The sequence below is a fragment of the Kogia breviceps genome, chromosome 6 (assembly GCF_026419965.1).
Source record: "Kogia breviceps isolate mKogBre1 chromosome 6, mKogBre1 haplotype 1, whole genome shotgun sequence".
In the NCBI taxonomy this organism is placed as follows: domain Eukaryota; kingdom Metazoa; phylum Chordata; class Mammalia; order Artiodactyla; family Physeteridae; genus Kogia; species Kogia breviceps.
In genome coordinates, this window is record NC_081315.1 from 113121794 (window position 1) to 113149056 (window position 27263).

The 27263-nt window shown below is 37.5% G+C and overlaps 1 protein-coding gene across 4 annotated transcripts; it reads right to left on the bottom strand.

Annotated features, from left to right (window-relative positions):
- CXXC4 (CXXC finger protein 4) lies at window positions 1-26468 on the bottom strand. Of its 4 annotated transcripts, none has more exons than XM_067036427.1 (4): window positions 26412-26468; window positions 25718-25793; window positions 21963-23284; window positions 1-3949 (listed from the first exon to the last, which is right to left on the bottom strand). In XM_067036427.1, the coding sequence occupies exons 3-4, from the start codon at window positions 23025-23027 to the stop codon at window positions 3905-3907; spliced, it is 1110 nt and encodes a 369-aa protein (XP_066892528.1). In that variant the 5' UTR covers window positions 23028-23284; window positions 25718-25793; window positions 26412-26468; the 3' UTR covers window positions 1-3904. The 4 variants fall into 4 exon arrangements, with proteins under 4 accessions (XP_066892528.1, XP_058922506.1, XP_066892529.1 ...); XM_059066523.2 differs by lacking the exon at window positions 26412-26468 and adding an exon at window positions 25915-26220; XM_067036428.1 differs by lacking the exons at window positions 25718-25793; window positions 26412-26468 and adding an exon at window positions 25915-26220.
- Between the last annotated feature and the right edge of the window lie 795 nt (window positions 26469-27263).

Below are 27263 nucleotides of genomic sequence, written 5' to 3' on the forward strand. Positions count from 1 at the left end.
TTGTACATGCCCCGTAAGTAATTTTCTTTAATAAATACACTGTTTTCCAAAACTGCTTTTTTAATAATTGCACAAGCATACATACACCTTACACAAATATCTATTAGAAAATTTAATAGATAACTGCACAGTTCAGAATAGGAGAACACTGTGAAAGGAGTACATTTTGTGGCCCATGTTCCTGAAATATCTCTGACTTCCTCACAGTTGTGAAAATGGAATCCCTCCTAACAAAGTAGCTGTCTTTTATTCACTAGGAATACAGATCTCAGTGTGAAACTGCCAAATTTAATAAAAACAAAATCAGAAACATTTAGCTGTACATGAGAACCAACTGTTTGATATCACTGTGAATCTAGCCATGATCAAAGACCCACTACAGCTTTTTGCTGAACATATTTGACCCTGAATAGCATGCTTATTTAACTGCTTTCCTTTTTTCATTATTTGATTACAGATACTATCAGCTGAAAGACTTTATTTGCTTTAGTATTAATTATACAACTTACATGCCAGGGGTTCTGAATGAAAGGAAGGGAATATTCCTTTCTTTTAGTGATTGCTTAATATTAATTCATAGGAAGCCTACCATCTCTTGCTCCCTATAAATGTATTTAGAAGAAGAAAGTTGGGTGTTGGGAATTAAGCAACCAGGAGACATTTTTATACACTCTTACCCTGGGGGAAGACTATTACTGTTTTTTCTCCCAAGGATGGACACATTTCTAGTTTGTAAATACGTCTCTACTTATGCACAGACAGGTAGAATCCGTCAGAAAGCCACTTTGGGTTGAAGGCCTGGAAGGAGAAAGATTTGCACTCTGATGTTCTTGTGATGTTAGGGTGCTGAGTGACAGCTGACAAAGGAATGGATCCACTGTACTACATGCCAACACCCCCAATACTTTCCATGGCTCCCCAAATCCTGACAGAATATGGCATCTCCTCATCTACACCTAGAGAAGGCAAGACTCGTGTGTACACAGATAGACCTCTCGTACATAGTTATTTATTTGGCTTATCTGATATGTAATTTTTAAGATGTAATTGTTAATCAGATCTACATCTGATTGCTATCTTCTGAATTTTCTTGATACTGAATATGAAACATACAGTGAGGAACTTTTAAAAGTTACATTTCATTGGTATTTTAGAATCATGAAAAATGTAAATCTTTCAGTCCCTCAGGGCTGTAATGATACGCTTTACAAGTTCTCGATACATTGACTTACAGGGGAGAGAACTGAAGGGATGCTGGAAGAGTAATATCTTTCAACATCACCAGAGAGAACCATATATGCACCCTAAATTATATAAATACAGTTTAACCAAAAGCATAAAAAAATGGGCAGTTTAAAAAAGAACAATATCAAGAATAAAAACACATAAGAGAATTCAAGAAAAGCTGCACTTCTCCATATCAGTACTCAACAGGTTTTCTTTCATTAAAAAATTGAATTGACATGTAAAAACACCACATTTTACAATATACAAATTCATTAATTCTTTAAGAAAACAAAAACACATCAGACATGCAATACTAGCATGTATTTTAGACTCACAGTACATTGCTATGAGATCTTTATATGTTACCGTATGCCTAATGCAGCCTGAATAAAAGTTTGTTTCAATTCTGTAATAATCATCATTTTCCAAAAAGCCAGGCAACCTTACCATTCAAGTGTGAAAGTAAGTTTCCACTTACTTGTAATTCATTAGCAAATTGGTTAAAAAAAAAAAGTCAAATAAAATAAAAAATGGAACAAGAAAGAACTCATACAGCTCTCATTGGTCCCACAGCAGAAATAGAAATTCCAACTAGAACCTTCAAAGGAATATACATCAAATAGAAAGCTATCTCAAAATTAACATACAGCACGTTTTAATTTGTGATCATATAATTCTCTTCTCTAAACATGGATAAGTGTAATACATAATGAATTTTCTTCAACAAGGCTACTTGACAGTAACTGTAGACCTTGCATTCAGACCCTAGGCAAGTTAAGTCACATTGTTTTTCACACTGGCGTTTGTAAGTGCCTTCTCCACACCCAACGATGAAGTGCTCTTTCTGCGTTTAAAAAAAATCTCCTCTGTCCGTATTATTTCCCATTCAAAACTACAACTAGCCTTTTAAAATTATTCATCTGTTAGTCTTTCTAAAACTTTACAGTCCTTCTCATCACCCTTTCTCTTCTCAAGTTATTTTTCTTCACATGATCCATGTTGCTAACTTTTCAGCAGGCTTATGGATGTCACGGGCTACAATAGCTGGCTAGTGACTAGAGGACAAAAGTTACAGTAACATGGCAACTTGGATACTCTATGTGTTTTTGCTAAACTCTGTTTTATTCCTGAAGCTGAAAATAGTCTTTCTAATCTGGCAGAAAAAAAAGAAAGAAAGAAAACTCTTAGGGATCATGTCATCACAAACATTTGTCCTAATGGGACAGCCTTAAGAACTCTGACTGCCAGAAGAAAACCAAACACTACCTGAAAAGGTAGCATGGGTCTTATGAAGCATTAGCTCCTTTTGTTTGGGGGCTGTTTGCATTTATGGAATTCCACAGGCTGTGGTCCTGCCTTCTCAGGAATGAAAGCATCCAGTGACAAAAATGGGAATGGAAGCAATGGAACATTCCACTGAGGGCCCAGGGGAAGGCCACCACTGCATCCAGGAGGCTGTGAGAAAGGAAGATAAAAAGAGATTTAAAAGCCTCACTTTCATGAATGTATTTCATCCTTTTGAATTTAAAAATGTACCTAGCCATGCCTCAGGCAGGAGGCCTTTACGTATTCAAATTTTAAAACAAAACTACCCTTTTAATATCATACATGGAATTTAAACAGTTGGATACATTTTATTAAGTGTTTATTTTTTTTCTACCAAAAAAGAAAAAGAGCAAAAAATAGACAAACAAAAAAATACATACAACCCATGTTGGGCTGGGGAAAAATAAAGTCAGTCATAAATTTCTCCCCTAAGATATGATACTTTATCCTGTATCCTAGAAAACAGTTTAAAGAAAAGAGAATTATACAACTGATTCTGCATGTTCCAACTACTCTGAGTACTCTGCCTTACAGTGCCACCCGAGACAAGTCAACTACACTAAGGATTTGGGAGGTATACCCTTCTGTACAGCTCGTTTGTAAGCAATGCAAGTGCATAACCACTACTCTAATATAGTGCTCAAAAGATTAATTGAAACTTTCCTAACATCTTCCCCTCTTAGAACAATACAACTGAAGGTAATTGCTGGATGCATCATCATCTTTTAGTCTTAAAAAGCTTGGCATCAAGTCTCTACGGAAAGATGCGTGGCAAAACATGCCACTGCTGTTGCTACTCCTAGAAACAACTGGCAAAAAATATTTAAAGCTAAAATTTATTGCTCCAGATTTAACTCGCAGAACCAGACTGTTGTGTACAAACTGTTAATCTCCATAGATGCTCAGAGATGATTGTCTCCTTGTGTCTAAACACACAAAATACAAGCTGCTATCTGTACAGTTTACAGTACTGAAACACATATATTTGAAAATGAAGTATAGATATGTACTTTGCAAAGATACATGATTTTACAGCAGGGGTTTACCCAAACTTATTTTTTACAGCCACTTTCAAAATAGACAACAACTTCACTAGGATAGCTAAATTACATCAAAGAAAGAATCAGGGTATTGAAAGTAAACAGACTGGCCAATTCCCCAAGCTCCCAGATTATTTGTATATGTCTTTTTTCTTTTCTTTTCCTTTTTGTTTTTTGAAGAAACCCCTATACATAAAATGAAAATAATATCTGGATATTTTCTTCAGTGGTGGACTAAGCAGTTTCTTAAAACAAGACATTTAGTTTGCCTTTCACTTCCAAATGCCTTGAAAATAAGATATACTACTGCTTTAAAAGAACCATCGGAATGCTTCAGCGCTGGGAACAGGTGTTCTCTATAAAAAAAGAGCAAGAAAACAAGTTAAGCTTTCTTTCTATGTCAATATAAAATTAGATTTTTCTCCTTTACACTTAGTAATATTTTTAGTCAGCTATACACAACATAATGACTTGTATATTTCAACATTTAATAAAAAACAAATGTTTAATCTTAGAATATTACAAAAATCAGAATATTGAATTTAATGATAATTTACTAAATATAATGATTAAAACACGTTGGTCTAAAATATATAGGACACACAGCCTAGAACATGGATGGCAATCAGAAGAAAGGGGGAGGTTCAAACTATTAGCCAATAATAGGAAGACCAGATACAGTATACACTTACATCAGCCTTACATAGGCTGCATTTTAAGCACGCTTGCTAGAGCCAGCAAGCATACTTAAAATCTGTATCTGCTACACACACATGTAGCCTATGTAAGGCTGACGTTCAGAATTCAGTGAAGTAATTTCTTTATTCTGGAGAATTTCTTTTACGACAGGACAACAACAAATATAACATCAATATTACTTCTATATTTAATAACTACTAATGCTAAACATTCCTACATATAATGGAATGAAAACTATACGGACAAAACATGCCACTGTTTTAAAATGTCTGCATTTGCAACAAATTAATGTCATATATATGAGACAAACTTATAACTAACCAATGATACTCAATGGATCATAATGATCCTTTTGCACCAGAAAAATACTATGGTTTTCCAAAGGAGTAATAAGCCAGCACTAAATGTATGAGCAATCCTTTTAACAAGAAGCTTACAGTTACTGTGGGGTTTTTTGTTGGATCAACAGTAGTTAAGCTATCAAATTTTCCTTTATGTATTAACGTTACAATAATTCATCGTGCCATACTCTCCTTTATAAAACAGAATCACATGAGTACATATTGATGGTACATGAGGAACAACAAGCTAAGAGTAAATTTTCCCGGAGGGCAAAAAAAAAAGTTGCTTTTCTTCCTTAGACCTGTCCAACAAGCCTGTGTAGCCTATAAGACAGCTGCTATAGATTAGTAAGTATGTAAATTGGTATGTTGAATATTACCAAAATATCGAGTAGGTATAAAAGAACACACACACACACACACACACACGTACACACACCCCTTGTAAACACATCTTAAGACAGTGTTAACAGCACCTGAATTTTCAGAAAAGACATGAAAAATTCTACTACAAACACTCTTTAATAATTGAGGTTAGCTTTTATTTACTTTTTCATATATGACTTATTTGGTTGACACAGTCCTACTGTAGCAATGTCATCTAAAAATAAAACTGTGTTAATTGAGTTGTCAAATGAAATTTAAATGAATAAAATAACCATTTTGGCTTATCTGCATTAAATAGAAGTTTAAAAAAGCGGTGCTCATAGTCAACATGATATATTTCACAATGAATGTGTTAAGAACAAACTAATGCTGTCTAATTCAAGTTTGCATATAGGTATACAAAAAATATTTAAAACTTGTGAATATTTTCTAAAATCACAAACGAAAAGGTCCATTATTGCCATAGAAACAGTACTTACTAATATTGTACTCCCTACTCCTCACGGGTTAATCTGTCTTCTTCTCGCCAGTTCACTACGCATACCTGGATCCCCATCATTTGACTTGGTTGGTGAGAAAAAAACCCTTTACTAATTTTAAAAAAGTAACTCTTAAATGATATATGTAATTATATATGCTCATTACACTTATCTAATCATTATTAAAAGTACTGTATGAAATAATAAGAAAATATATTCATTCACCTTAATATTCGTGCTTTACACACACACACATATATATAAGCAGTAAATGAAAACTTAGTTTACACCAGATGCTAACTTGCTGCCTGATGCCAACTAAGAATAAATTTTATATAAGTATGCATACTTATATAAATGTAGTCATTTTTAACAAGATAAGTTAGATCTAAGCATATCCATGCATTGCAGAATCACACATGAAAAATAAACATGTGCATATATATCCATATATATTCACATTTATGTGTACAGTATGTGACAAAGAGATGCCAACTTACTCTCAGATGCCAACTGGAAATCAGACTGTAAGTATATACTTATATATCTTGTATCCTGATAAACATATATGTTTATGAAGATAAACAGAAGAAATATATGGAGCACATTTTTTAAATGAGATGAACTCCTTATGTCTTAGTTTCATTTTTAAATCTCTCTTCCAATTCTTGGCTCTTCCTGTGCCCCTTTCCACCGCTCAATTTTATCTGCAATATTTAGGAAAAGCAAGCTTTATAAAATGCCACCCGAGATCAAAGGTCATTGTTGTGAGGAAAAAGATAATCGCTTCTCAATGCTTGTTAGCACTAAATAGTAATTAGATAATGCCGATATGAGAAAAGCAGAGAGTAGTTCTCTTTACCGTCATGACCTGTCACAAAATTGCACTGTGATGTGTACATATTAATACGTATACAATTTTGAGACCAGTATGTATCTCCAAAAAATAAGGATACAGACAATCCATTGCTACAGGGAAAGGGAGAAGGTAAGCAGTGATGTACCTATTAAAAATTATTTCTCCCTTATATTCAGATCTTTGAGGTTGAACCCTAAAAATGATTAGTTGGGAAATCACCTAAAATACGTGAGAAAATTTAGGGAAACCACTGGTGCATTAATTGGAACAAATCTTCAAGGCATTCACCAGAAACTTGAAGTGAGGATTCTCTAAGTTTTATTTCAGGGCTAAAAAAAGAAACAAAACTCTTCAGCATCCCACAGGCCACACAAAACACATGTATATCCAACCTCCTGCCCAGTTTTCACTGGGCTCACTGGAAATTTCCTTAAGGCCTGGATTGATTCTTTTAAGCTAGAATGGGGGTAGCAACCCTGTTTTCATATGTAAAACATTGGGTTAAATTATGGGTTCTAATTAAGTCTGTCCTAATTTGGGGACATATCTTCTCTAATGAGGTGGTCTTTGTAAGAGGACTTCTATTTTAAATGGTCGGGGGGCCTCACACCAATGTGGTGGATTAAGCACCCTGACCAGCTACTTTCCGGTTATATAAATTCAAGAGTCCCAGCTGGGGAATCACATTCCTGATGAGATTACAGTGACTTTCCGGATCTCAGTGATGCTTGCAGGAAATCGTTATCCTGAGTGACAGGGAAGCCAGATTCCCCAGGAAGAGAAGGGGGTGGGGAGGTAAAGAATAGAATTGAGTTGATCAGCATTGTTTAAGGCGGTCTTCACTGCTCACACGGGTGCAAACACTGGCAAACAGCAGCCTTGCTCCCAGGAGGCCTGGGGAGAAACCTGCAGCCCCCAGTTCTCCTTCTGGTACTGCTGTAAAGCATGGTGTTCCAGGGAATTCACCCCTACACGAGCCAGACCCAGAATGACCTTCAAGTTTAAAGGAATGCCTTCTGTTTTCCTCCTAAATAACTTTAAAAGGCAAATTATTGAATAAAATATTTATATAATCCTAACCTAAGTACGTTTTACATTTACTTCTTTAAAAAAATGAATACAAAAATTATCAATATGTCTCTGGCAGAAATGTATTTCAGCTTGATTTTCATTAAATCAGCAATGAAGAAATAATTAAATGACCTAAAATCAGTAAATATCCCCAAATCTGCTACCTTAAGAATTTGAGCAGAACTTTCTCTTTTGGTACTTGGTAGGCAGTCATGTGAACTGTGGTATCTTTAGGTGGGGCATGCATCTACATACTCTTGTTTAAAATATGTCAAGCCTAATAAAAACTCATCTCCTAAAAACTGAAATTGGGTATCTATACTTTCCTACATATGAATTTATACGGGATTGGCTGTTCACATCTAGCGAGATACAATATGTAAAATGTTGCAGTATTCAGGACACCAAGCAAAACGAATCATTTTTAATAAAGCTAGACATAAGTTTTTAAAGAGCAAATAAAGACAACTCAATGCTGAAATTTACTTCAGAATGCATAAAAGTTATAAATTGAGATAATAATTGACATTAGCAAATTCTGTAACTAAAGTTAACTATATCTTTCCAATATTTATTCATGTAGTTTCTAATCCAAAAGTCTCAGTAATTCACACAGGTCTTCAGAATTCTACTGTGAAACAGGATGGCTCTAATACAATACTTCCCAAGCTGAAGTCAGTATTTTGGGGTACCATTATTCTTAGATTAATCAAAAACTAATTTCCTGTTTCCCCATTTATTTTTAATTAAAGAAACATAAACACCCAATCATTTTCCGATCCCCATATAATTATGGGAAGTATGCTTTTTCGAACCAAAAGCAAAGCAATTTTGAATTGCAGTTAGCCAACACAGCTTCTTATAAACTCTTTTGAAATACATATATTTCAAATAAAAACTTTTGTTTTCACTGTGAGAAGCTCCACTATAAGTTTCTTATATTTCTGAGCATCTAAGTCCTTGAAATTGGAACCCCTCAACTGCATTTGATTTACCTCTCTGCACTAGAACTTGAAAACCTTAACGAATCACTGAAATTCTGCAACAGGAAGTACATGAATAAATATGACAAAAAAAGAATAGCAGGAATCATTGTTTGCCTTTAGACATTTGATTATATTTTGTTTTGGTTTCATATGAAACTTTCAAACTTTGGGGTATTGTGGCTGAACAAAAGGAAAAGGATTCCTGATGGTTAAAAATCTACTTTTTTTCTGATTTGATTCACAAAGAATGCTAAAATATCAAGTTATATAGGTTCTTAATTTTTGTACCAACAAAATTTCAAAACCTAATTGGAGAAATGGAAAATTGTATTATATATACTGTACAATATTGTGAATGTGAAAACACACGCACATTTTTACAAATTTGGATGATCAGTAGTTATGGTCTAAAATTATACCTAGTAAATGTTAGAGACTCCCCAAAATGTTTTAGGCAAAAATATTTTTCTATATCCTATTTACAAACAGTATATTTTAAAAACCATAATCCAATAACTATAGTAGAACTATTAGCAAGCACAGGTATAGCATAGTTCAGTAAGTTTGAGAGAACAATTAATTTATGATAAATGATAAGCTCACAGCCTAATAATTTACTGTTGTTATAATAAAAAATAACTTTATATCTTAACAATTCCAATATTTTAAAATATATGGATTAATGTAAGTATACACGGTTTCCACTTTTCAAAGTACACCTAACTTACTTTCTCCTTCTGTCCTGTTGTAATTTATATGTATCATATATGTGCTGTCTACCAGATTAATTTTTCTCATAATTCAGATTCATTCATCATATAAATGTACAAGCCTTTGGTATGCTCACACCTTATTTTGGTCATGATCCAGATGTAAACTAAAAATGCCTATCAAATACCACTAATAGGAATATTAAACCCCTCTTTAAAAGAGAGAAAGCACCAAATAAGTAACTGCATAACTTTTATGACCCACATTTTTGGAGGTCTTAAATATGACTATTAGGAGCATTCCACTTTTCTAGTTTCCAAATTGACATTTGTGGCCAGGATTTCTCTGATTAACGGTGGAACTAGAGATGGCTTTTTCATTAGTATTGATTCTCTGTGGGCTACTGCTCCTGCCTACTCCTTTTGCCTTGCAAATATGAGGGCTCTTCCTCTCTCCCACCTCCTATAAGAACACCACCATGCTCCCGATCACCACTGTGACGGCATGACTTTAAACTTAGCTAACTTTTGTAAATGGAAAGATGAGATTATATACTATGTTGTAAAGGTGCTAAATCAAGTCAGTATGGTGGTAGAGCCAGTAAGGAAAACAACTGTCCAAAGGTGGCTGTGTGTGTATATGGGGAAGGAGTGGGTTGGTAGGAAGAGAAGTAACAGTTTGACACCAAGATTCCCACTGGCCCAGAAGTGGCCAAAAAAGGCAACCACTTTTGGCCCCAGTATCTAATGTAACTACTTGATTTAGGCAAGTGTCTTGATTAATGCTATATAGGATTATATTTCAATTGCTTTTGGTAAAAACACTTCAAACCACATCCTTCCAACAATAAACAAATTTATTGTATTACACATGGGTAGTTTAGTGATTAAAATATTCTTGGATTTATAAAAATAAACTATAATAGGGATGGTACTGGGATAAGCAGAAAGAAAAATTTTTCAACGATCCATAAATTTAAAAGATGCTTTTGAAAAAATATTTTATATATTATTTTTAACTTATGTATAAGAGGAAATGTGAAAGGAAATTAAAAGTAAAATTGATATTAAAAAAGCAAAAATCATGGGATAGGGAGGGTGAGTGGGAGAGAGACTCAAGAGGGAAGAGATATGGGAACATATGTATATGTATACCTGATTCACTTTGTTGTAAAGCAGAAACTAACACACCATTGTAAAGCAATTATAGACCAATGAAGATGTTAAAAAAAAAAATCAAAAATCAGGTTAATAAAATCAATACTGTCAAGAATGATTAAAATATTTAGAGTTAATTTCATTTATATATGCCAATGTTTAAATCTTTATAAAAAATATATGGTTATATGATAATGAATCTGAATATATAACATATATACGAATGTATGAATTCATATATATATATATATATATATATATATATATATATATATGGCAAACACAAGCTAAATAATTCTATCTCCCCTCAAAGTCACTCTACTGATTCCTGTTGACTACAACAATACCTTTAGGTGAGATCATTGCTAATTAGCTATCGAAAACACCACCAGCATTCTTTCCATGATGAAGTTGTTGGACAATTTTTTTAAATTTTGGTTATTTTTTTAAAGCAGACAGTGAACTGTCACCTTTTATTGAAGAGAAGAAATATTCACATAAAACGTGAAGAAATGGGAGGTCAGTTAAAAAAATTGAGGTGATTTTTAAAACCATCAAAGCCATGATTTGGACAGCCTCTAACTTCTCTTCAAATGAAATATAATAGTTACACCTAATCTCTATAAGAAATTCAAATTATGGTGCTTCTTTTTGATTATTAGAGATCTGGGAATTTGAGAAATATTCATTTTTTTTCTATATTACATAAAATGTGAAAATAAGTTTAATAGAAAATTCCTCTTGGGATTCTATAATATTTTGAATGTAGTCACTGAACTTCATTTGGTTCAGAATCTTCTATGACAAAAAGCCAACTGCTGAGATAGACCCAGCCTAGAAACCAAAGCATGTTTTATGTCCATTAACTGCTTGAAGGAATTTACAGAAAATTCAAAACATTTCACAGTCATTAGTATCAGCAAAATAATGTACTTGATTAAAACTATACTTCTGAGAATCACGTTGCTTGGAGTATTTCTTTTTTTTTTTTTTTTTTTTTGTGGTACATGGGCCTCTCACTGCTGTGGCCTCTCCCGTTGTGGAGCACAGGCTCCGGACGCGCAGGCCCAGCGGCCATGGCTCACGGGCCCAGCCGCTCCGCGGCATGTGGGATCCTCCCAGACCGGGGCACGAACCCGCGTCCCCTGCATCGGCAGGCGGACTCTCAACCACTGCGCCACCATGGAAGCCCAGAGTATTTCTTTTTTTAAAAAAACTTTTTAATAACCGTAATTGCCATACACTGAATGTTTAAATTCACAGTCATGTTGACTTCTTGGTTTCTTCCCTTAATTTTCTGTTTAAATAATAAAATTAAAAGGTACACAGTCAACAATTATAATTTAATCAAGTTATTACATGTTACTTGGCTCTTTAGAAATGTATTTTGGTTAATCTCCCTCATTAAGAGGACATACACTCTGAAGCAGTCTCCACTAACATGGTATCACCGTACCTTGTTCTAGAGCAAGTCCTTAAGAGTCAAATTTCTCCTCAGGTAATTTCCATGTGCTACTTCTTTTTCTATGTGTATCATGTACTCCATCTTCATGCAAACAGAGTCATAATCGCATAGTTAACTAACTAGTAGAGTAAATTAATAAGCCTAACTTTTTTCAGGCACAGGATTTATAAGCTGTAGTGATTAATATTCTTTTCATCATTTTTCTGGAGTCTTTTCTATATGTACAATTCTGTATTTTTCAGGAAATTCTCTGTATAACCCCTTAAAAATTACACTGATATTTTTGAACAGTTAGCTGTTTATAGATGCTGATGGCCTCTATCTCCCTAAACACCATCATCAATTTTTAGCATCAGTTTTCCCATCTTGGCATTTCTGTGTTTCTAATTACAGACGAGCAAATTACCTTAAAGAGAAATTAGGAGGAAAAAAAAATCTAGTTAGTTTACATGAAACTATTTTATCCACTATGGTAAATGAAAAGAAAAAATGCTGAGTGGTTCTAGTGAATCTAAACCCAGACTCATGGCATCTTTCAAAAAAAAATTTGAGGCGTTAACCATTTCTACTAATTTCTTATTTAAACCAGACTCAAAAAGATGACCTTGAACATGACAATCCTTTCTGCCAACATGCTCCTTTCTCATTTCTCTTTAATCTATAACACTACAGTCTGCCTGTCCTCCCTCTCTCCCTCCCTCCCTTTCTTCTTTTCTTCCTTCCTTTATTTCTTTCTTTCAATACAGCGCTTTCTCTTATTCAGGTCATACAAGGGTTTCCAGTACTCTGTAAAATATGCTTGAAATAACAAGTCATACTGTAGATTCTCAGTATGTTCAAGGCAAGAATTCCTTTTTCTTTTCTTATTCCTTGAAAAATTCTGGAGTACTAATAGAAAACTTAATACTATACTACATAATCACATGAGGTAGACAAGTAGAAATCACAGATAGCAGTATGTGTTTCTTATCTAGATCTGGGAACAACTAGGCCAAGGATGAATTAAGGAATCCCAAGGTTTTTAAATAGGTATGAGATTGCTTTCAGAGTTTTCTAAAATTACAATTATATCATTTGAAATGCGTCCATTTTGGGGGCTGAGAATTAAGAATGTAAGTAGGGAGCTAATTATCTTGGATGAAAGATTAAGATGTAGAATTAGGGAATGACATAGGTATTTTAAAAAGGCAGTTAGGAATAAAGAAAAGTTTGAGTTCCTTATGCGAAGATGTGTGTGTGTGTGTGTGTGTGTGTATGTGTGTGTATCCACAGTACTTACTACAAATCTTAGAAAATAACAGTTCCTACCTAAAGATATGTTGAATTGAATTGAATTGATCAAGGGTTTACCATGTGTTTAGTATACACCATGAATTCATGAATATACCTCATAGGTACAGACCTGCCTAGGAGAAGTAAAGACACACTGTTTATAGAAACACATTTACATTTTACTCTTTATCTTGGTAACATTGTTCCATTTACAAATATAATTTCTTTCCTCACTACAGATTTGTTCAATAGTGTGGTGGCTGTCACTAAACTAGTGTTTTTCAAGCTTTTTTGCCTGCAACCAACAGTTGAAAATACATTCTACATAGCAGCCTAGTACATGCACACACATACATTTATGTGTACATACATAACTGAAACAAAAAGTTTAACAATATGTACTCTCACTACATGTGATACACTCATCTATTTTCTGCTCCATTCCATTCTATTCTACTCTAAAGATCCTGGCGATAAGCCAACACATTGGTTTTCATGGACCACTAATGTGTTGTCACCTGGAGTTTGCAAAACACAGCTTCACGCCATACAAATAACATGTACATGTGAAAAGCATCACATGATGAAAATCCAAAACTACTCCACTTCATAACGCATTTAACTCTATGGATAGCAGCCTTACATAGAAGAACCAATATGTATATCCTTTGGTATTTTAAAGGCTAGTGTTCTCTATCTTGTTTTTCATGACTGACAATTAGAGAGTGTTTTTGAGAAGATGCCACATCTCACTTCGCATTCATCTACATACAACTGAGAATTTTATCTCTTTTCCTTATTCTCGACTCCATTAAAACCATCCCTGATCTCATTTAACCTATAAACAAGAACATTTCCCATAGAGAAGTCTTTCCCCAGCAGTTATTTTTCTGCCACTGATTCACCATCACTCATAATCATCATTTCCACACAATTAAATGTATATAGTCTATTATTCTTTTAAAAATTTATTTCATCTCTTTTCACTCTGTAAAGTTTTAAAGAAAATATATCTTCTCCAGAATTTGCCAGATTTGCTGAAATACACAGAAATGCCCATGACTCTTCCTGCTCTATAAACATTTATCCCTTTCTTCTCTCATCCTACTTGATCGCTATCCTTTTGATACTATCAATCATCCAGAGGTTTATTTTTAAGTTCTTGAGCAAGAAGCAGCACTTTCAGCACAGTTTCCCCCATAGTTTGACACTTTTCTTCACTTGCTCCAGAATGTCCACTGAAATATGAATTTAGATGAATTTAGATGACACCCAAATGGAATCTCATTTTCCACCCATCTTGGAAGTATTCAGTTACACTAGGGAGTTATCCTACCAAATGTTTCAAAGGCATAAGTAAATATAATAACATCAGCTAAAACACAATCTGTTTTTCCTTGTCTCTAATTCAGCTGCCACTCCACTGAACTTTAGACTCAGCTCTGACTCCCTAACCAAATGTATTGAGTCAAGCATGAAAACATTATCTCCCCCCTTTATTGTTTCCATCCTCTGCAAAACTTCTATAACTGCTTCAGCAGTTATAGTCAGCAAAGCAGACTTCCATACCCTGTCCTGACAAAACTTCTTCTAGATATTGCATTGCATCCTGGCTTGAATATCTCTTTCTCCTTCTTTCTTAAAGCTTTCTGGGTTAGTATTCCATATCTTTTAGGGCTTATCACTATTTTCTCTGAGAAAACCAACAGCGTTTTCTATTATTGCTCACTAACTTTCTTCATGTCATAAATACTCTCTTCTTATTAAAAAGAAAAAAAGAAAAAGATCTGCATAGTCACTTCACTTTTTAATCTCAAAATGTGTATCTACCTGTTTAACTTCCTAAAAACTCACTCAGACACACACACCCCATCTTCGAAAACAAGAGTAACTCTACAATTTCCCAGTGTTTGTAAATATGTTCTCCAACCAGAATCTGTGACAAGCATTTAACCATTTCTTACAATGATTTTCTTAAATTCACAAATGCACATTTAGAACAACTCCTGTGTCTGTCCAAATAAAGGAAATAGTAGCCAAACAAATGTATTGAGTTGTAACACACACACACACACACACACACACACACACACGTCTATTAAAAGATACAGAAATTAATGGTAGTGGTGTGCCTTTGGTGAGGAAGGATTTGTTTATCAGGTTTATCTCTTTCCAAGTGAAATCATACCAGATCTTTGGTGAACTGGATGATTAAAACAAATATTCATAAAACTCAAAGCCACAAAATAATCTACATGGGCTTTAATTTCTGATAACTATAAGTAACTTGTTGGTATACTGAATTATCTGTAAATATAATTGTCTTCTCCTCTACTTTTTATTGATGACTTTAAATTAGGAACGAGAAATCGTATAGCATCTTTCAGTATGCAAAGAACATGAACCTACACACAATATTAAAAGTTGTAGTGAAGGTTGGTATTACTATGTCCATTTCACAGTTGAGGAAGTAAAGTTCAGAGAAGTAATGCTGATGTAGCTAATATTGTTCAACTGGTAAGTTACTTGAAACTAGTGGCTCTTCCCACAATCCATCACCTAAATATAGCCACAAGGGCCCCAATATTATTTTCAATCATAAAATAAGTGAAAAGCCAAGAAACGAGTAGTTTATATTTTCTAAATATAATTTATATTTGGTTTTATATCCGCCAAAGAAATGCATCTTTAGTTATTAGTTCTTTGAAAAAGCAGTTGTTTGCTTTGCCACTGTCTTCTGAGTAAGAAATGTAACGTGAAATAGATAGGTTAAAGATCAAAAAAGTAGAAAAACAAAAAAAATTTCACAGGTTCGCTCTCATACCTGGCTATGGATTCTTATACTTTTGAAATAAATTAAGAGAAAGCCTTGAAGTTTCACAGAGAAAAAAATATTTCTCATAATGTTTTAGAGTAGAAGTTAACAAGCCAGCTGGGATCCTTTTAGCCCCTGCAGAGCTAAGTCTTCAACATTATTAAATGGCTGTCGCATCTGAAGTATGGTGCAACATAACTCAATAAACAACAGAAAACATGTGATGCTGAATAGAGGGAGGCTTTTCGATTACCCTGCAGAATAATTCAATTTCAGGACAGGTGTTTGCATGTGATGGAACAAGATATGACTGAAGGATAAAACCACCTGTGTGTCCCTCCCTCAATATTTTGAAACTACTAAGGATAATAGCATAAATGCTGGAATACAATAATGCATGCACAAAATCCTCGAAGTTTACACTGATCCCACCAAAGAAAGTACTGTCTTGAAAACAGTTTTTGTTAAAAAAAAAAAAAAAAAAAATGATAATACCTAGAGTGCTCTACTTTCCCAGCCAAGATCATCTGACGTTCTAATTGGTGACTGAAAAATCACACTTATAAAGGTGAAAGATTTTATCATTATTTTGGGTTCATTTGTGCTTTTTAAAAAGTAATCTAAAAATAAGAGGAAAATTGAAAGAGAATTAGTCTTTTCTCCCACTTGCATATTTCCCATGGGCCTTTCAATAAATCTTGAATTTAACCTATTAATTTAAGTAGATATTTTTATATGATGAAGGAGCTCATTTTTAATATTTGTAAAATATGGATAAAAATAAATTAAGACACTGAAGCATATTCAGGCTTGTGAAACTTATTGGATAGTAGGACATTTTGTTACATTTTTCCAAAGCAAAATTTAAAAGTGAATTGTTTTCTGGTAAAAGTAAACTACATATTCAATCTGACCAATTGAGGTTGAACAGTAAGTTCTAAGAGCACCCACTACTTCAGATGTTTCCAATAGTTTTTTGGTTTATGTTTATATCCAAAGGGAATATTCTACCAGTGTCTCCAGGATCACCCCGACATAGTTCTTCAGTCTCCAACCTTGTACTCTAGAACAAATATGGATGAAATGCCCATGTCTTTTTACACACCTTTCAGTTTTTAGTCTTACAGACTATTTTGTTAAATTGTCCTATATTTTTCAATCTGTAAGTCTGCACTGTGCAAAATTAACTATTCACCCCGGAGAACAGTTGACTAACCAAAATATGCAGCAATGCTTCAGTAATCAATTCATTAAAAAGTTTAAAAATCAAGTAACTTTTATTTCCTTCATCACTAGATATACTTTCCATTCTCACTTAAAATATCCAAATATTTTTATATGATTAAAGTCTAAAGTTTGTTGTTGTTATTGGCTTTTTGATTGTTTGTTTTTATTTTGTTCAATGATGGCTGAACTTCAAACAAACATTCTTATAGGATAATTTACACATGCTTTTAATTGCTTTTATTCTACTATTCCTATTCTACTATGCCATCCAAAAGATTGGTTAGAATTTGCATGATGTTTGGATGAGAAGGGGTATGATTTTCAATTAGGAATTATTTTAAAACGTGTGGTTCTTTTAAAAACAACTTTGACTAACTTGTATTAAATCTAGTGATGGAAAGAATCTCACTGGACTTGCATTACACTTTGATGTCTTGGCAACAAATCTATTTTCTGACTTTAGTCAAAGCTGAACTTTTCTGAGCTTTCTTCCTTAGCATTTATGAAATTCAGACTCTTTTCCCTATATTATTTCTATATTACATTCTAGTGTTAATCTACTATCATTTGGTTTGAATTTCTTGAAAAGTTTCCTCCTTCCCTTTGACTAAAACAAAAATGTGTATTTTTATACTGGGATATTTTTGATTCTTGAAACTGAAAACCCATTTTTGAACTATGATCTAAAATGACAAACTGTTGTATGTTGCAATTTAAGGTACGAAACATTTGTATTTTACCTGTAAGGTTTTTTTTGTCACAAACTTCCAGATCTTATATGACATGTTCAACTGTTGACCGGTTTCGTTATTTAACCATACAGAGTCTGAGTTTGAGTGACACACCTATTTTATGTGTGGTCTACAAATGAAAAGGTGGGCAAGCAGGTGCCACCTTCCTGCAAAAATCGCAGACAATGCTCTGTCCAGAATTTTACAATTGCCATTTGTGTGGCTGAAGCTCTTAGAACTTAACGTCGTATATAGGAAATGTGTCCCTCCTCCCTTAGAACACTCTTCAAAATCCAGTTACCAAGCGTGGGGCAATACCTGGGTGCTTTCCACGAGACCTCTTAGGACCTCAACCTACCTTGCGGAAAATTATTTGGGGCCCATTCATTCAGCAGATAAATTTTTAAAAGAGAGAAAAGAAAAAAAAGCAGATGAGATTATCCTTTTTCCTGACTTTCCAGTTTCTCAGTCTCTTCACTCTAATGTTCTTCCAACTCCCGCCTCCAGCTCACAGAAAGCCTGGGTGGCAGCGGTGTGTACGCTCAGCAGAGAGCCAAGAGCGGGGGCAGGGAAGTCTCCCGAGGCGCTGCTTACTAATGTAATTCCATAAATCAGCTAATGGGAGAGAAACCAGATCTGTGTGGTCTCTAATGCTGTCCCACAGAGATCAATCATGTCACCTGAACAATGTTCAGGGACTACGAAGCTGGGGTTACCCATGGGACAATTTTCTCCCTTGAGTCATATCAGGTTGAGGGATTTAAAAAACTTAGATCTTAGTATCAGAAATGTAACTGCTGTGAATATAAAAACTACAGAATTCCCTTTGTATGCGATTACCTTTGTGCGAGACAAAGGTCTGTCATATAATGTATTATCATACTATGTAATCACATTTCTTAAAATATCTGGGAACTTAATATTGATCATTTAGGATACAAGTTTTAAAGATAAGTCTTGTTGCACAGGGGCATACAGAATTTGTAATGATTGCTTTGAATAATCAGTGATAATTTTTTTAGTAGAGTAATTGACTAAATGAATAGTCTTATATGCAGCTACACAGCGCTCAGTATCATAGGAAAACTAAGTTGGTTTTATGTGCATTGTTATACGGAATACTATAAAGGGGTGATTTTATTAATATATTTTTCAGGAATTAAGATGCTCTTAACATGAGGCTAAGCAGGAAAACATGGAAATCAGTAAAGCAGGTTTAAAAGGAATGCCAGAGGGGAGGCTTTAAAAAAATGTGGGCAAGAATCCCAACACATCTATGTGAATCTGTCTTAAATTCAATTTACTCACCCTTTAAATCTGATTATGCCTCCAGTATTTGGCATGAGAATAAGTCAAAGGGAAAAAGAGCATATGGGACTTGAAGTGATAAATAGGAATAGTAGTGATGACTATAATCCGGATATTAATCGGTGTCCATAATTTAAAGTCAACAAATATTAGCTACTGAACTTACACCTGAAATCCACAGGTAATATCCATAATGAATCCCCAAATCACTAACCTTAGCCAGGGAGTCTACCTGACATCTAAAACATCTCCACAGATGATGATAAGTTACAGAAACCAAATTAGAGAGGGAAGCAGGTCAGCAGGGGTACTTTTCACCATCCCACAACCACTGCTCCAGCTTTGGTTCAGTCATGTAAACCCTGTCACTCTGACATGCATCCAGCTGGTTTCCTACAACCCTAACTGTGTGGTTACACATGTGCTTAAGGCAATCATGCTGCCTTTGCCGCTTTAAAATGACCTAGATAGAATCAGCCAATTAAAATTTAAAAAAAAAAAACAAAACTTTTTCTTTCTTTCTGCCAGATTGCATCCCATTAATAAACTTAGCCATGAATCAAGAACAATTCTCTGGTAGGAAGGGGTGTATAGCGAGGAGAACATCTTCAGAGAGCTCTACAAAGAGAGAAATGTGTTTCCCCTCCCATCCACATCCCAGTTTCTGAAGATCAAAGAATTTTAAAAGAGAAGAAAAGGTAATACTACGGAATTTTGTGATCAAAAAGCCTAAGAAACTTAAGGATCACGATAAGTTTGTGGGAAAACTATCAAAAGGAAGAAAAAAGGAAACTTATGAAATTTGTTTAGACTAATAAATCAGCATAGAAACTTGTGTATAAAACCTCTTGGTACTTACATTAAACCCGTACAGAGAGGTTACTTACTAAATAAATGAGAATTATTCAGTGGTCCTATCTACTACATACCCTAAATTGGGATGCAGGCAGTGCATGAGTCTAGCAAAAGACGAAGGCCACTTAGCAACACCAAATCTATAATTCTAGATTTTATAATCCTAGATACTATAGTTCGAGAGGAAAAAAAAGAAAAAAAGCTATGTAGTGCTTATCAACTGGGCAATAACAGGAGGCTTTAGTATGAACTGAATTTTAATTGACCATGGGCCTTAGAGACCTAGAGAAGTTCTATTAATCCAGAGAAGATCATTCAAAGCTAAAAACTAATTTTTGCCCCCTAAGAAAACACGTGGACCTACGCCTTTATAATTGCTATTATCTTTGCTTAAGCAGAGTTGCCAAAGGAAATGTAATAAACCACCTTGGAGTAAAGTCAAACTTTCAACAGAGATGGGTTCTTTTATAAAGAGGAATCAATGCAATATTTTGATGGAATTGATCATAATCAATAATGATATCAATATAAATTGATTTTGAGGGAATTCCAAAGTGCTATTTGCTTTGACTTACATTAATAAAACTTAAAAAAGAAAAACTGTATCTTACTTGTGTTCAAACATGCAAAGATCTTTAACTCTTTTCCCTTCTCCTTTTAAAGACCAGTCCTTCTTGGAGAAAACTCCTTTAAGCCACCTTCACAATTTTTTAAAAGAATGTGCAGATTTCCCTCTGATGATAACTTGTGAGAACCACTCTCAGACTACAATCCAGCCCATAGAATATTCCCTAATGCTAAATCCACCACCTATATATGAACACTTAGCCATCTACTCTGTAAATTATATCAAGAGGCTAAATGTGATTACCTGTCCATATTTCTTTACTAAATATACCACCAAACTCAGTTACCTCTGATTTTCCATTTTTTCCCCTTTTGTTTTGATCAGGTCACCATATGAAATTTCCACCAAACACATCAATCTTTGTATTTAACATAATTAAAAGCCTAATTTAGCAAGTAATTTAGTGATAATCTGTACGTTGTCTGTTTTAAGGGCATATAGGAAAAAGAAACTATTATTGACCAAGTAGGGTGTCCAACAAAACAGTGCTTGGTGTATAGAACAATTTTGTGACTACAAAATGGTTACTCTGCTAAATGCAGAACCCCAAATTTATATTTTTTGTAACTGAGTTTTAGGAATCATTCGTTTCCAAGCTACGTAAGACATTCTTAAATAAAATTACCATCACCTGCTACAAATTGTATCTATTCTAAGTCATCTCTCCTTAAAAACTGCAAATGGTGTTCAGCTTTCTATACTATATCCACACTCCGGAAAAATACCAAGTATGCAGAAAATAAAATGAGGAAACAGGAACATTTTGTCATGGTAAGGAGAAAAATTATCCTAGAAGAGGGTAGAAAATCCCCTTTTGAATTAATGTATTTCCATTTCAATGATTTCTGTGTGTGTGTGTGTGTGTGTGTGTGTGTGTGTGTGTGTGCGTGTTAATGGGAATGTAGGCTTGTGTGCCACAAACTGTGTCCTCACTATTACAACTGGGCCACTAGTAAGTCTCTCTTGCCCAATAAAAGTAGATAGAATGTGATGTGTCCCACCCTTTGGGCAGAGATGCTTTTAAATATCATAATAAGGGGAGAGAGGGGTCACTTTGAATCACCAAGGGAAATTTCTGACCATATTGAATGTGAAACTTCTGATTTTCAAACCAATTACATTAGTTTTCCTCCCGGAGCGAAAAAGGAGGGGCGCCCTCCCCATATGGAGGGCGGTTCCAGGCGAAGTGCAGCTGGGGAGGGTGGCGGAGAGGCCATGACCTCCGCAAACCACCTACAACTGTATCTTACAACCTGAATGAAGCTTCAGGAAAGGGGTACTGCATCTTGAAGCCAGACAAGAAGCCCTGAAGGGGAGAGGAGAGGGGAGTGAGGAGGGAGGGGGGGAGACTGGGAAACAAGAAATCATCTCCTCTGACCTCTAGCGAAGTGCCAGGTTTTTTCTTTAGCTCTTCACATTTTCTAAATTTGCAGATCTGGTGTCCCGTTTTGCGGTTCCTGCAACTGCTGCAGACGCCACAGTTGATGAGCCTCTTGCAGGGCACGCAGACCCCACACCTTTTCCTCTTCTTCTTGGCCGGGTTGGCTCCGCCAGCTCCCCCCGAGGAGGACGAGGAGGAGGAGGAATGATTCTGCGGGCAGTCTGCCAGATTGGCAATTTGAAACGCACTGTCTGTGACGGCTGCTGAGGCTGCTGCGGGGGAGTGAAGGGCTGTCATGACGATGACCCCTGGAGGTAATGAGATGCCCCCTAAAGCCGGGATAGCGGAAAAAGTCCCCACGCGCTCGGGGAGATTCATTATCTCTGCTTCAGCAGCGCCGCATTTGAGCTTGTTCATGCATTCCCCCGCCAAAGGTCTGCAGTGTTCGGGGGATAAGGTGGAGAGGAAATTAGTATTTGCCATTTGCAACGACGGCTCTGGCGGGCAGCCAGCTTTCCCCAGCCTCTGGGAGTCGTTTCGGTGGTGCATGCTGGTCCTGCTGCCGCCGCCGCCGCCGCCGCCGCCGCCGCCGCCGCCGCCACCGCCGCCGCCACCGCCGGCGGGGAGGATCGCCGAGGAGGAGGCGGAGGAGGAGGCGGCGGCGGAGGAGGATTTCCTGCTGCCCCCGCCGCCCCCGCCGCCGCCCCCGCCGCCGCCGCCTCCGCCGCCCCCGCCCCCGCCGCTGCCCCAGAGCATGGCGGTGGCGGCGGCGGCGGTGGCCGCGTTGTCGCAGTTCCAGGGGGACATGCCGATGCGCGCGGCGGCCGCGGCGGCGGCGGCGCTGCTGGGGAAGATGGGGGTGGTGATGCGCGCGATCTTGGCCGCCTGCGGGAAGGCGCCCCCGTTGGTCTTGTAAAAGGAGGTGGCAAAGGAGCGGTAGCGCTCCATCTCCGAGTTGTAATCCACAAGGCTGTTCAGGGCCCCCTCGGGCAGGTGGCTTTCCTTGGGCAAGCCCGGGGCCTCCGGGCTCGGCCCGGGCTCCACGCAGACATTGGTGTTCATGGTACAGGGGGGGAAGAAGGGGTGCAGGGTGGAAGTGGGGACCGTCTGGTCCGACACCTGGGTGGGAAAGGGGGGAAGGTGGGGGGGAGGGAAGGGGGTGATGGTGGTGCCGGGGTGGGGGCCGAGGCGGGAGGGGAAAGTGGGTCCGGGTGGGGAGAGCAAGGTGAGGACTGCTTTATTCCTCTCTGGGGCGCATTTCCACAGACGGTGAATTCCCAGGCAGCGTCTTCCTTTGCATTATCCTCCAACTGTTACAACTAAAATAAAGAAAGTCATTCCAACAAGCAGCACGAGGAAAAAGATCGACAAATAAATAAACAGCCTCCCTCACTACCCCACCGCAGACGCTGAAAGCTCCCACATTCTTCGTCAGGTCGTTTGCATAACAATCATCAAGACGTGACCCCCCCCATTCCCATCCTTCCCCCACGCTCCCAGCCCCGCTCTCTCCCTCCCCACAGCACACCACGGCTCCTCCCCCCTATTCTTATAACCCTCCTGAGAAAATGTATTAATAGCCAGGATACCCAGGGAAAGAGGAAAGACAGAGGTGACAAATGCCGAGGGAAAAGGGCAATTGGAGTGCTTAAAGACATGCAAATCAGGGGTGGGAGGGCGATACTACCTATAAGCAGAGGGCATTTAAACATTATGAAATGTATGAACAAGTGCTGCCTGGACATGCAAATGCTCTAAAGGAGAAAACAGCTATGGCCCTATGAGGAAAATGAACAGGAAATTAGCAAATGAAGTACTGAGAAAGTCTGCAATACATCCGAGTATAAACTGTAAGCAAACACAATACAACTGAGAGCTAAGAGACTGCCCACATACAATCTGAACTAAAGAGGCAGGGAGAAAAGAACTACCAGCTGCCACAGTGTCCTTCTGTGTCTGCGGTCATTAGTTTGAATCCCAGCACAGCTGGCTCTGTTAGGGTCTTAATTCAATGGACCAAGGACGGGTCTCAATTGTACAAGCCATTTGGTGGTGGGGCTTGGAGGGGGTAAGAGGGTGGTGTTCTACTTGTTTAAAAGAAAGAAAAGAAAGATGGACTAGATTTAAAAAAAATTTTAATAATACAAAAAATGTCAAAGGTTTTAAACCAAGTGCCTGCAGTCTCTGTAAGAATATTCCCAATAATTCCTAATGGAGACTCCAGTCTATTCCCAAGACAAGAGGAAAGCATGGACTTTTTGAGGATCTCTCACAGTCACTGATTTTTTTACATTGAGTAAAAGTAGGGGGGAATCATTTAAGGTGTTCCATGAAGAAATAATCATTAAAATGATTTTTTTTCTTTTGCTCTGTTTTATAGGAAAGTTTAATGTTAACTGGGTATTTGCATTCATCTCTTTGCTTACAGGCCATTATTATGCTTAGGAAGAGGTATTTTAGTTGTTTATCACAGAGGGAGAGGTACATCACAGCCTTTTGAGAAGTAAAGCAAAAACAAAGTGTATATTAACCTAAAAAAACCAGTTTCTTTGTTTCCAGATTTTTTTTTGGGGGGGCAGAATATATTTTTGTGACATCTTCTGAAGCCCACATATTGGTCTAGAATGTGGAGTTCAGGGAATTTTAAATGCGGGCCCAGTAGTCTGTCTCAAATATTCAGTTCAAAATGGATATCAATTATAGCAATTATGCTTATAATTAGATTAATGAACCATTTATGCCCAAACTCCAAGTGCAAAAACTTCAAGACCTGATGATGAGGTGCCCTAAAAAGAGGGGTTTATGTAAACAAATCCCTATTAAGCAAAGTAAATCAAGATAAGGAACCTCACCCCAGGCCGGATTAGAAGCTAGCAGGCATCTTTCAATCACAGCAAGTCCCTAATCATTCAGGAACCACCTCTGTGGTTTCGCATTAGGGAAAACTGCTCCCTTCAGAGGTCTGAAGGCAATACAAAGGGTGCCCCCAAAATGCTCCTGGCTAAATATTCTTGATGCTGGGAAGGGGGTGGGGGAAGACACAGCAAGAATATGCATATAGCTTCAGTTTCTGCGAATCACATTGTAACTGCAAGACCATAATAACTGCTACTCAGTAAAAACTAGTTATGCCAACCATGCATTAGATACCAGCACACTGAGTGGAGGGAAAAATTTCAACATTTTAGTCTTTTGACCTTGTTCCAAATAAAGAAATAATTTAATGTCCCTTTTTCCGAGTATTAGAGTGGTGTCTCCAAAAAGAAGCTTTCCTTATTACCATCACCTCCCCCTTCCCTCCTCAAGGTTTAATGCCACCAGAAACTGTAGAAAATGATTGTGCCCAGGATCCAGGTCATTATTGTTTAATCAATGCATCTTGGAGCATGAAAAAGGTACCTAAACCACAGCTATTGTTTGGATTTTCTTTAAAAAACGAAATAAAACACACACAAATAACTATAGTCCTATTCCAAAGCTAAATTAGACATCCATACTTCATGATCCTGTTTTGCCTTTAAACAATGTGACTGTACATGCCTAATATTGTATGTCTGGTCTACCAGAGACATAGAGATCAAAGGTCATATTTAACATTCAGGAGGAGGGGCGGGTGCAGATTAATTAATAAATTAATACAGCGACGCCTTTTATCGGTGGAGTCCAGCATTAATAATCTACTTTTACAATCCCAACGGACAGCAAACATTTAAGAGCAAAAAGCCAGAGAAAGAGAAAGAACAATCACTTACCAGTCTCTTTTTATTTGGGGAGCCTTAGAATTTGCAGACGCTGCCAGTCTGCCTTTAATTAGTTGCACATCACCCCCTAACACAAAGAAACACAAATCCAGATGTGTCTTGGCAGCTCCCAATTACAACTTTAATACTTGTAAACAAACTGTTGGGGACGGGGGGATAAATAAATATGCGGATCAAAAAAAAAATACCTGTAAATGGCTTTTTTTTTTCTTGTTGCAGAGAGAAGGAGGAGGAGATGGTGTTAGTGGTGGGGGTGGAAGGAGGAGGAGGTGGGGGGAGAGGAAAGAGCCGAGTGTGAGTGTATGTGTGAGAGCGCGGGGCTGTTCTCGGTGGTCTCTCCTCTCCCAGCGCGTTGCTCTCCGTCCGTCTCCAGTCGCTGTGTGCGAGGGTGGGAGGGAGCCGGGGACTCTCTCCTCTCTCTCTCTCTCCCCCTCTCCTCTCCTCTCCTCTCTCTCTCTCGGTCTCTTCTCTCTCCCTCCCTTCTCTCTCTCTCTCTCTCTCTCTCTCTCTCTCTCTCTCTCTCTCTCTCTCTCTCTGTTTGTGTGTGTGCGTGTGTGCGGCTGCGGGGGGAGGGGAGCGGGAGAGACAGAAAGGCGAGGGAGGAGGTGGGAGGCTGGGGGCGGGGGCGGGGGCGGGGGGGTGATCGGCGCCGAGGTGAGGAGGACGCAGCGACGCGGACACCTACTGATGATTGGCTGCAAATTACACGGGGAACAAGAGGCGCACGCGGGCCGGCGCTCCCCTTCACAAATCCTTTCCTCGCCGGAGGAGCCACGTTTCCCGGCTCGCCTGCCGATCGCCCTCCCTCCTGGCGCCCCGCTCTCCGGCTCAGCCGCCCAGCCCAGCACAGAGGGCTGTTGATTATTTTCCTTTGCTCTCGGAGATAATTGTTTGGAAGGGACGGAAAGAGGGCGTTTCCGCCTCTCTCTCTCTCTCTCCCTCCCTCTCTCTCTCTCTCTCTCTCTCTCTCTCTCTCTCTCTCTCTCTCTCTCTCTCTCTCTCTCTCTCTCTCTCTCTCTCTCTCTACGTGTGTGTGTGGGGTGTGTCTGTGCGGGTGCGGGTGTGTGTGTAAATAAACTTGTCTGGGTTTTTTGGCTGGGTTGAGAAGAGCAGCACAAGAAACAGAAAAGGTCGTGTTTGTTTGAAGAATACTCTTATTTCACACCCTACCGCATGGCTTTTAAATAATATTCCTGATGTACCCAGGAAGACTTTTTAAAAATTATGATCATTTAGATCTTTAAAGTAAGGGAAAACGGATTGGTGTTGTGCTTGTCCGGATCTTTTAAATATTATTATGCCAGAATGTAAAAAAATTGGTGATGTGTGTAGCCTGACCAATCTCAAAATCAATCTCAATCTCTCTCCTCTCTTTCTCTCCTCCGCCCCCCCTCCCCCCGCTTCCCCAACCCCATTCTTTTACTATTCCATCTGGTAGTTCCAATGATTAAATCTGATTTTTAACTTACTACCCTATTTTTAATTACAAACTTACTTAAACAAAAACTACTTTTATAGGTACATTAATCTATTTTAT